This window comes from Salvelinus fontinalis, chromosome 3 (assembly GCF_029448725.1).
Source record: "Salvelinus fontinalis isolate EN_2023a chromosome 3, ASM2944872v1, whole genome shotgun sequence".
Taxonomy (NCBI): domain Eukaryota; kingdom Metazoa; phylum Chordata; class Actinopteri; order Salmoniformes; family Salmonidae; genus Salvelinus; species Salvelinus fontinalis.
In genome coordinates, this window is record NC_074667.1 from 61,762,572 (window position 1) to 61,773,231 (window position 10,660).

Sequence of the window (10,660 nt, forward strand, 5' to 3'; positions counted from 1 at the left end):
ACGGCCCTGGCAATTCTCCTGAAGGGACCTACTATGCTATAGAAGTGACCTTGAAGTGTTTAACTCATTCCATGGTACTTTCCTGCCTCACCTGAGAGTAGAGGAGGTGAGAGACCGCCCTTTCTGGGAAAATAACACCATTGAGTCTCCTCCCCCAAAGCTTAAAATAAGAGCACACACACTCTTCTCTCTCACACACAAAGTTTAGTTGTTGGATAGTTGGTCGCTGTGCTGAAAATCTTCCAGAACATGTAAGTAAAATATTGCCTCTCATTGATAATGATAAAAGTGAAAAGGTTTGTCTATATCTGATAACTGGATGTTATAAATGTGTGATATTTTTCAAGATATTTTTGTTCTTCATGTCTTTTCAGAAGAACCTGACAGCCTGTTGATTTAAGATATGTTATTACATTAGATATGTTTACATAGTGCCAGTGATGAAGTCATCTAATTTAATTGAACATCTTAATGTCTTTTGCAGATTCCTGACCTACGCTCCTAAGCACAGATCTAGGATCAGCTCATCCTCATCAAATCCAAACCAGGACGTTTAGAATTCACAAGGGGAACACTGACCTCAGACCAGCGTTTAAACCCCACGTCTTCCTGCCTAGACACTGACTCTCTGTCCAGAGTTCCTCTGTGCTCCAGCCGTATATCCATCCAGCCATGGGTCTGATGAGCGAGGACATGGAGTGCTGCGTCTGCCTCCAGCCCTACTCTCGTAGGGAGAAGATCCCTCGGATGCTCCACTGTAAGCACACATTCTGTGGGCTGTGCTTGCAGGCGATGTCCAGGCTCCAGAGCGGCCTACTGACAGTATGCTGCCCCCTGTGCCGTTGGATCACCTGCACCGAGCCCAGCCTCACCGTGTCGGGGTCGCTGTGGGTTAACACTGAGATCTGGGACCAGATACTAGACACACACCAGGAAGAGGAGGAGGAGGAGGAGGAAGAGGAGGAAGAGTGAAAGGAAGCTAACAGACAGACACAGACCACTACACAGTACACATGGTGAGTACACCAGGCAAAGGTGGATGGATTGATAGACTGATTTAAAAACCTGGAGAAACCTTCCTCTGCTCCCTGCTCTTCCTCTCATTTTGTTCTGTCTCTGTTGCTCTCTCTCTGCTTTTGCTGCACTCTGCTCTCTCTCTCTCACGTTTTCTCTCTCTCTGCTATCACTCTCTGCCATCACTCTCTGCCATCACTCTCTCTTTTGCTGCACTCTGCTCTCTCTCACGTTTTCTCTCTCTCTGTTATCACTCTCTCTCGTATCTCACTTTTTCTCTCTCTCTCTCTCTCTCTGCTCTCTCCCTTTCTGTATCACTATATCTGTTGGTCTTGATCTCTCTCTTCATCAGTTGTATTGTTGTACTGTGATGGTATTACTTTAGGTGACAGTTTCCTTACTTTGATTATATTATGATTGTATTATGCAGCTAGTACAGCTCCCTTTTTAGGTTCAGAAGTCTGTTCAATTACTAAATTGTAACTCTCTCTCTCTCTCTCTACTCTGTTTATTTCCCCCTACTCTCTTGTCCTCCAGGTCTCCATCAAAGCATTGTGGCCTGAGGATCAAACTACAGAATTTCCTGAGGAGGATGAAGCACAATGTACTGTAAACCGAGAAGAAGAAGAGCAGAGAAGAAGAAGACTGTATTTGACCATTTCAGAGTAGGAGATACTCATTGAGTAATGAAGATAATTCACCAAACAGGACCGACCGGTGATTTTCCATAATGAAGCAAGATTGAACCAATTATTAATATGCTTTGGGTTTGATTGACTTTGGGTATGTGTAATGTTCTCAGTCAACTTACCTGGTAAAATAAGGATTCAATTATAATATTAATAATAAAGGATGGATTGGGGGAGGGAATAAAAAATAAGATTTTAAATGGATTGAGGATGAAAGAAAGATCAAGGAAGTTATGGAAGGAAGGAAGTTATGGAAGGAAGGAAGTTATGGAAGGACGTAAGGAAGGAAGTTAAGGAAGGAAGGAAGTTATGGAAGGACGGAAGGAAGGAAGTTATGGAAAGACGGAAGGAAGGAAGTTATGGAAGGACGGAAGGAAGGATGTTATGGAAGGAAGTTATGGAAGGAAGGAAGTTATGGAAGGAAGGAAGTAAGTTAAGGAAGGAAGTTATGGAAGGAAGGAAGGAAGTTATGGAAGGAAGGAAGGAAGTTATGGAAGGAAGGAAGGAAGTTATGGAAGTTATGGAAGGAAGGAAGTTATGGACGGACGGACAGACAGATAGATGGGTGAAGGTTAGAGACTGTATGCTGTACAATGTGTGCCGGTTACAATACAATATACTGTGAACTATATTTATAATAGATGTTTAAAGATTTGATAAAAGGTGTATTACTGCGTGAAGAGAAGTAGATGTTTAGTATTTTTTATTACATCATTTTAGAACAGTTTAATATTGCAGTGTTGTTTTTTATGTGTTTTTTATTTATGTGTTTTTATGTTGTTTAAAAAAAATAAGTAATGTAATTGTCTGCATCATTTCCAATCCCCCATATAAGGGAAGTGGGATTTGTTTATCCTCATTTGACATGTTTTATTTATCTGTTCTGTTTGAAGAGCATGTTTTTATACTGGAATTATATTTATTGGTTAATAAATACATCCACTTTAAAATAACCCTGTCTTAGAGTTGTGAAATTGCTTATTATTATCATTACATTAGGAAAGTAACTGTCCGATATCCAACTATTTATGGCCCCCAAATAGAGTTGTGGGTGTTAATCCACTACACATTCTACCCTACTATTTCCTACAACACAAAACAAACCCAAAACATTCCACTGTCCTTGGTTGTGGTGTGTGCAGTACATGACTGAAATCCCTCTCTGTCGTCATCATGTTTCAGAGAACCCTGTACGCATTCTAGCAGATGAGATTCCCTAAAAACACGTCAGGTCGATCTATAACTGGAATTGACTTTTTCCTCGCAGGATAGGAGAATTTACGCAGCAGGTTGGGAGGATTAATGTTGCTGTAAAGGCAGTCATTGTTGTTCTCCTCCTCAAACGAGGAGGAGCATGGATAGGACCAAGATGCGGATTGAGGGAAATAAGCCATCTTTTAATAAAAACAGCAAAACAAGACACTACAAAACAACAAAATGAGACTAACCTTCAACTGTCCTGTGAGGACACAGGAACAAACACCCACAAAAGCCTACTGCCTATGGCTACCTTAAATCTGGCTCCCAATCAGAGACAAATGAATGACAGCTGTCTCTGATTGAGACCCAATCTAGGCAGCCATAGACATAACTAGACAACCTAACAAACACTATCCCATACACATACAACACCCATGGACTAACCAAACACACACAACATACAATGCCCACCCCAACTCACGCCCTGACCAACTAAACATAATCAAAATAACATAAAAATAGGTCAGGAACGTGACAGTTGCAGGTTAGGAGAATTAATGTTGCTGGTTAGAAGAATTAATGTTGCTGGTTAGGAGAATGAGGTTAAGGTTAGGAAAAGGCTTCAGGTTAGCAAGAATGATCTCCCTGTCTCCAAATACCATGTCAAACTTCCTGTGTTTGGTGGAACTCATGTCTGTTTTGTTTGTGTACGTTTCATTACCTGCTGTGAGTTACTGCATTGGTCACTAGGCTGTCTTGAAACCATGAAAAAGCTCTTCAAATAGACAGACAGGTTGTGTCTGAAATGGCCCCTATTCCTTATATAGTATACTACTAGAGACCAGGGACCAGCTAGTACAGTATATAATATACTACTAATGACCAGGGCCCATCTAGTGCAGTCTATAGTATACTACTAATGACCAGGTACCGGATAGTACAGTATATATACTACTAATGACCAGGTACCGGATAGTACAGTATATAGTATACTACTTTTGACCAAGGACCGGATAGTACAGTATATAGTATACTACTAATGACCAGGGACTGAATAGTACAGTATACTGTATAGGGAATAGCATGCTATTTCAGACAGACGGCGACATGAGTTGACACGTCTTGGGTTGTGTTTGTTGTCAGTCAGTCAACCCATGAGCCAATCAATTCAGTTCGGCTTCGTGAGTCTCCCTAACTGTGGTTATACAGGGATTTAGAGACCAATATGTTTAAACATCCAATGGACTTAGCTGACTAGTATAGCAACACCACAACAGTCTATATAGACCTTAATGAGAAGACAACAGTCTATATAGACCATAATGAGGAGATAACAGTCTATATAGACCCTAATGAGAAGACAACAGTCTATATAGACCATAATGAGGAGACAACAGTCTATATAGACCCTAATGAGGAGACAACAGTCTATATAGACCCTAATGAGGAGACAACAGTCTGTATAGACCCTAGTGAGGAGACAACAGTCTATATAGACCATAATGAGGAGACAACAGTCTATATAGACCCTAATGAGGAGATAACAGTCTATATAGACCCTAATGAGGAGACAACAGTCTATATAGACCCCAATGAGGAGACAACAGTCTATATAGACCATAATGAGGAGACAACAGTCTATATAGACCATAATGAGGAGACAACAGTCTATATAGACCATAATGAGAAGACAACAGTCTATATAGACCCTAATGAGAAGACAACAGTCTATATAGACCATAATGAGGAGACAACAGTCTATATAGACCATAATGAGAAGACAACAGTCTATATAGACCATAATGAGAAGACAACAGTCTATATAGACCATAATGAGGAGACAACAGTCTATATAGACCCTAATGAGAAGACAACAGTCTATATAGACCATAATGAGGAGACAACAGTCTATATAGACCCTAATGAGGAGACAACAGTCTATATAGACCATAATGAGACAACAGTCTATATAGACCCTAATGAGGAGACAACAGTCTATATAGACCATAATGAGGAGACAACAGTCTATGTAGACCCTAATGAGGAGACAACAGTCTATATAGACCATAATGAGGAGACAACAGTCTATATAGACCCCAATGAGGAGACAACAGTCTATATAGACCATAATGAGGAGACAACAGTCTATATAGACCCTAGTGAGGAGACAACAGTCTATATAGACCATAATGAGGAGACAACAGTCTATATAGGTCCTAATGAGGAGACAACAGTCTATATAGACCCTAATGAGGAGACAAGAGTCTATATAGACCCTAATGAGGAGACAACAGTCTATATAGACCCTAATGAGGAGACAACAGTCTATATAGACCCTAGTGAGGAGACAACAGTCTATATAGACTCTAATGAGGAGACAACAGTCTATATAGACCTTAGTGAGGAGACAACAGTCTATATAGACCCTAATGTGGAGACAACAGTCTATATAGACCATAATGAGGAGACAACAGTCTATATAGACCATAATGAGGAGACAACAGTCTATATAGACCCTAATGAGGAGACAACAGTCTATATAGACCATAATGAGGAGACAACAGTCTATATAGACCCTAGTGAGGAGACAACAGTCTATATAGACCATAATGAGGAGACAACAGTCTATATAGACCCTAATGAGGAGACAACAGTCTATATAGACCATAATTAGGAGACAACAGTCTATATAGACCCTAATGAGGAGACAACAGTCTATATAGACCATAATGAGGAGACAACAGTCTATATAGACCCTAATGAGGAGACAACAGTCTATATAGACCATAATGAGACAACAGTCTACATAGACCATAATGAGACAACAGTCCTGTATATATAAACATTGTATAATATGTATATTTTATGGCTCCTTTTTGGTTTATTTTACTTTTCTTGATGATTGTAGCCTTGAGGTGTCTGTCAGAGAAGTAGGCAGCTCTGTTGTCCCTGTGTGTGTCCCAATTGCTACCCTATTCCATATGTAGTGCACTCCTTTTGACCAGAGCCTTTGCCTTTAAAGTAGTGCACTATATAGGGAATAGGGTTCCATTTGGAACAAAGTCCCTGTGTTACCAAACAGGGCTGACGGTAGAGCTGGTTACCGTCCCTGGCTAGCAGAATTACTCATCATTTACTGTCATTTAGCTCACGTTGTTTTAGTGTGCAGCTTACTCATTACTTCAGGAAGCAGAAAAATAACAATTAGAAACTATCAGAAGACTTTGACAAAGCTCTTTCAGTCTCTTGTTCTGGCCCTCTAATGATAGGAATTCATTTGGGAGATACATCCACATTTCCTGCTTAATTATGTAACGATTTCAAAGAACAAATGTTTGGTGGTTCTTTTTACTTTGTGTTTGTTTGTGTGTCTGTTGTGCGCGTGTGGCTCTTAGCTGACATTGTGAATAGACAGGCGTGAATCACCTGGAATATCCAGTTCAACAAATAGTAGAGCCGTCACAAATTGTGATTTCATAATCAATCCGGTTTATTTCCAAGTTTCAACAGGGAGACTGTTTTCTAATTGACTGGTTAGGAGGTTGTTTACAAGGTTTCCACTGAACTTGTGACTTGATTTGATTAGAAACACGTGACTTTAAAACAATAACAACACAGCAGCCTGAAACTCTCCTGATTGGTGTTTCATTCATCCATCAAGTCATCAGATTTCTATGGTAAAACTACTGGACAGCCCACTCACTCATTAACACCTGACATTTCCATGGAGTCCTGAGATCCATATGAACTATAACAAACGTCATCCACAATATACAGCTATACCATATACTGTAAGATAAGTGAGTCATTAAAGGGTTAAGGAGAGGTTCAACAACTTATTCCATTGAACTGTGTCACTGTCTCTAATCTATAAGAGTTATGGCTTCCACTGAAATGATTCTGTACATAAATACTACAATAACCAGGCACGTACACAGAGGGTTCTACAAGTCCACAGAGAGGGTTCTACAAGTCCACAGAGAGGGTTCTACAAGTCCACAGAGAGGGTTCTACAAGTCCACAGAGAGGGTTCTACAAGTCCACAGAAAGGGTTCTACAATTCCACAGAGAGGGTTCTACAAGTCCACAGAGAGGGTTCTACAAGTCCACAGAGAGGGTTCTACAAGTCCACAGAGAGGGTTCTACAAGTCCACAGAGAGGGTTCTACAAGTCCACAGAGAGGGTTCTACAAGTCCACAGAAAGGGTTCTACAAGTCCACAGAGAGGGTTCTACAAGTCCACAGAGAGGGTTCTACAAGTCCACAGAGAGGGTTCTACAAGTCCACAGAGAGGGTTCCACAAGTCCACAGAAAGGGTTCCACAAGTCCACAGAAAGGTTTCCACAAGTCCACAGAAAGGGTTCTACAAGTCCACAGAAAGGGTTCTACAAGTCCACAGAAAGGGTTCTACAAGTCCACAGAAAGGGTTCTACAAGTCCACAGATAGGGTTCTACAAGTCCACAGATAGGGTTCTACAAGTCCACAGATAGGGTTCTACATTTCCGCAGAGAGGGTTCTACAAGTCCACAGAGAGGGTTCTACAAGTCCACAGATAGGGTTCTACAAGTCCACAGAAAGGGTTCTACAAGTCCACAGAAAGGGTAAGTCCACAGAAAGGGTTCTACAAGTCCATAGAGAGGGTTCTACAAATGCTACCCCCACTCTTTTGAAAATTCCCCCACAAAGAAGATTGATCCATCATAAACTGGACGTACACTGAGTGAACCAAACATTAGGAACACCTTTTGTAAAAAGAAAGAGCAGGTGTTCTTAATGTTTTGTACACTCAGTGTACGTGCCCTTTGAAGACATGAACACCTGCCCTGTAAATGTCAATACACGGCCCTGGCAATTCTCCTGAAGGGACCTACTATGCTATAGAAGTGACCTTGAAGTGTTTAACTCGTTCCATGGAACTTTCCTGCCTCACCTGAGAGTAGAGGAGGTGAGAGACCGCCCTTTCTGGGAAAATAACACCATTTAGTCTCCTCCCCCAAAGCTTAAAATAAGAGCACACACACTCTTCTCTCTCACACACAAAGTTTAGTCGTCGGATAGTTGGTCGCTGTGCTGAAAATATTCCAGAACCTGTAAGTAAAATATTGCCTCATTGATAATGATAAAAGTGAAAAGGTTTGTCTATATCTGATAACTATGGATGTTATAAATGTGTGATATTTTTCAAGATATTTTTGTTCTTCATGTCTTTTCAGAAGAACCTGACAGCCTGTTGATTTAAGATATGTTATTACATTAGATATGTTTACATAGTGCCAGTGATGAAGTAATCTAATTTAATTGAACATCTTAATGTCTTTTGCAGATTCCTGACCTACGCTCCTAAGCACAGATCTAGGATCAGCTCATCCTCATCAAATCCAAACCAGGACGTTTAGAATTCACAAGGGGAACACTGACCTCAGACCAGCGTTTAAACCCCACGTCTTCCTGCCTAGACACTGACTCTCTGTCCAGAGTTCCTCTGTGCTCCAGCCGTATATCCATCCATCTGTCCATCCATCCATCCATCCATCCACACCCCATCCATCCAGCCATGGGTCTGATGAGCGAGGACATGGAGTGCTGCGTCTGCCTCCAGCCCTACTCTCGTAGGGAGAAGATCCCTCGGATGCTCCACTGTAAGCACACATTCTGTGGGCTGTGCTTGCAGGCGATGTCCAGGCTCCAGAGCGGCCTACTGACAGTATGCTGCCCCCTGTGCCATTGGATCACCTGCACCGAGCCCAGCCTCACCGTGTCGGGGTCGCTGTGGGTTAACACTGAGATCTGGGACCAGATACTAGACACACAACAGGAAGAGGAGGAGGAAGAGAGGAAGGAAGCTAACAGACAGACACAGACCACTACACAGAACACATGGTGAGTACCCCAGGCAAAGGTGGATGGATTGATAGACTGATTTAGAAACCTGGAGAAACCTTCCTCTGCTCCCTGCTCTTCCTCTCATTTTGTTCTGTCTCTGTTGCTCTCTCTCTGCTATCACTCTCTGCTTTTGCTGCACTCTGCACTCTGCTCTCTCACGTTTTCTCTTTCTCTGCTATCACTCTCTCTTTTGCTGCACTCTGCTCTCTCTCTCTCACGTTTTCTCTCTCTCTGCTAACACTCTCTGCCATCACTCTCTGCCATCACTCTCTCTTTTGCTGCACTCTGCTCTCTCTCTCTCACGTTTTCTCTCTCTCTGCTATCACTCTCTCTCGTATCTCACTTGTTCTCTCTCTCTCTCTCTGCTCTCTCCCTTTCTGTATCACTATATCTGTTAGTCTTGATCTCTCTCTTCATCAGTTGTATTGTTGAACTGTGATGGTAATACTTTAGATGACAGTTTCCTTACGTTGATCGTATTATGATCGTATTATGCAGCTAGTACAGCTTCCTTTTTAGGTTCAGAAGTCTGTTCAATTACTAAATTGTAACTCTCTCTCTCTCTCTCTCCTCTGTTTATTTCCCCCTACTCTCCTGTCCTCCAGGTCTCCATCAAAGCATTGTGGCCTGAGGATCAAATTACAGAATTTCCTGAGGAGGATGAAGCACAATGTACTGTAAACCGAGAAGACGAAGAGCAGAGAAGAAGAAGGGTTAAATAATAATATTAATAATAAAGGATGGATTGGGGGAGGAAATAAAATAGAAGATTTTAAATGGATTGAGGATGAAAGAAAGATCAAGGAAGTTATGGAAGGAAGGAAGTTATGGAAGGACGTAAGGAAGGAAGTTATGGAAGGACGGAAGGAAGGAAGGAAGTTATGGAAGGAAGGAACGAAGTTATGGAAGGAAGGAAGTAAGTTATGGAAGGAAGGAAGTAAGTTATGGAAGGAAGGAAGTAAGTTATGGAAGGAAGGAAGTAAGTTAAGGAAGGAAGGAAGTAAGTTATGGAAGGAAGGAAGGAAGTTATGGAAGGACGGAAGGAAGTTAAGGAAGGAAGGAAGTTATGGAAGGAAGGAAGGAAGTTATGGAAGGAAGGAAGGAAGTTATGGAAGGAAGGAAGTTATGGAAGGAAGGAAGTTAAGGAAGGAAGTTAAGGAAGGAAGGAATGAAGGAAGTTATGGACGGACGGACGGACGGACAGACAGATAGAGGGGTGAAAGTTAGAGACTGTATGCTGTACAATGTGTGCCGTTTACAATACAATATACTGTGAACAATGTTTCTAATAGATGTTTAATGATTTGATAAAAGGTGTATTACTGCGTGAAGGGAAGTGGATGTTTAGTATTTTTTATTACATCATTTAGAACAGTTTCAAATTGCAGTGTGTTGTTTTTATCAATGTAATTGTCTGCATCATTTCCAATCCCCCACATAAGGGAAGTGGGATTTGTTTATCCTCATTTGACATGTTTTATTTATCTGTTCTGTTTGAAGAGCATGTTTTTATACTGGAATTATATTTATTGGTTAATAAATACATCCACTTTAAAATAACCCTATCTTAGAGTTGTGAAATTGCTTATTATTATCATTACATTAGGAAAGTAACTGTCCGATATCCAACTATTTATGGCCCCCAAATAGAGTTGTGGGTGTTAATCCACTACACATTCTACCCTACTATTTCCTACAACACAAAACAAACCCGAAACATTCCACTGTCCTTGGTTGTGGTGTGTGCAGTACATGACTGAAATCCCTCTCTGTCGTCATCATGTTTCAGAGAACCCTGTACGCATTCTAGCATATGAGATTCCCTAAAAACACATCAGTTCGATAAAACTATGACCAAAATGTACTTTTTCGTA

The 10,660-nt window shown here is 41.1% G+C and overlaps 1 protein-coding gene and 1 long non-coding RNA gene across 2 annotated transcripts; both read left to right on the forward strand.

Annotated features, from left to right (window-relative positions):
* The first annotated feature begins 203 nt into the window (after positions 1 to 203).
* LOC129851284 (uncharacterized) lies at positions 204 to 2,602 on the forward strand. Its single transcript, XR_008758956.1, has 3 exons — positions 204 to 251; positions 485 to 1,016; positions 1,552 to 2,602. It is a non-coding gene; the product is annotated as an uncharacterized LOC129851284 (long non-coding RNA).
* A 5,850-nt stretch (positions 2,603 to 8,452) lies between these two features.
* LOC129851285 (RING finger protein 208-like) lies at positions 8,453 to 9,645 on the forward strand. The gene is made up of 2 exons (XM_055917713.1): positions 8,453 to 8,783; positions 9,392 to 9,645. Exons 1-2 carry the CDS (start codon positions 8,458 to 8,460, stop codon positions 9,465 to 9,467), a joined length of 402 nt encoding a protein of 133 aa, XP_055773688.1. The 5' UTR covers positions 8,453 to 8,457; the 3' UTR covers positions 9,468 to 9,645.
* Positions 9,646 to 10,660: the final 1,015 nt, after the last annotated feature.

What these genes read in the sequence shown, in the direction of transcription:
- LOC129851285 (XM_055917713.1), top strand. Translation starts at nt 8,458, where the DNA reads ATGGGTCTGATGAGCGAGGACATGGAGTGCTGCGTCTGCCTCCAGCCC. An exon ending in ACCACTACACAGAACACATG is followed by an intron (nt 8,784 to 9,391) that starts GTGAGTACCCCA and finishes CCTGTCCTCCAG; the next exon opens with GTCTCCATCAAAGCATTGTG.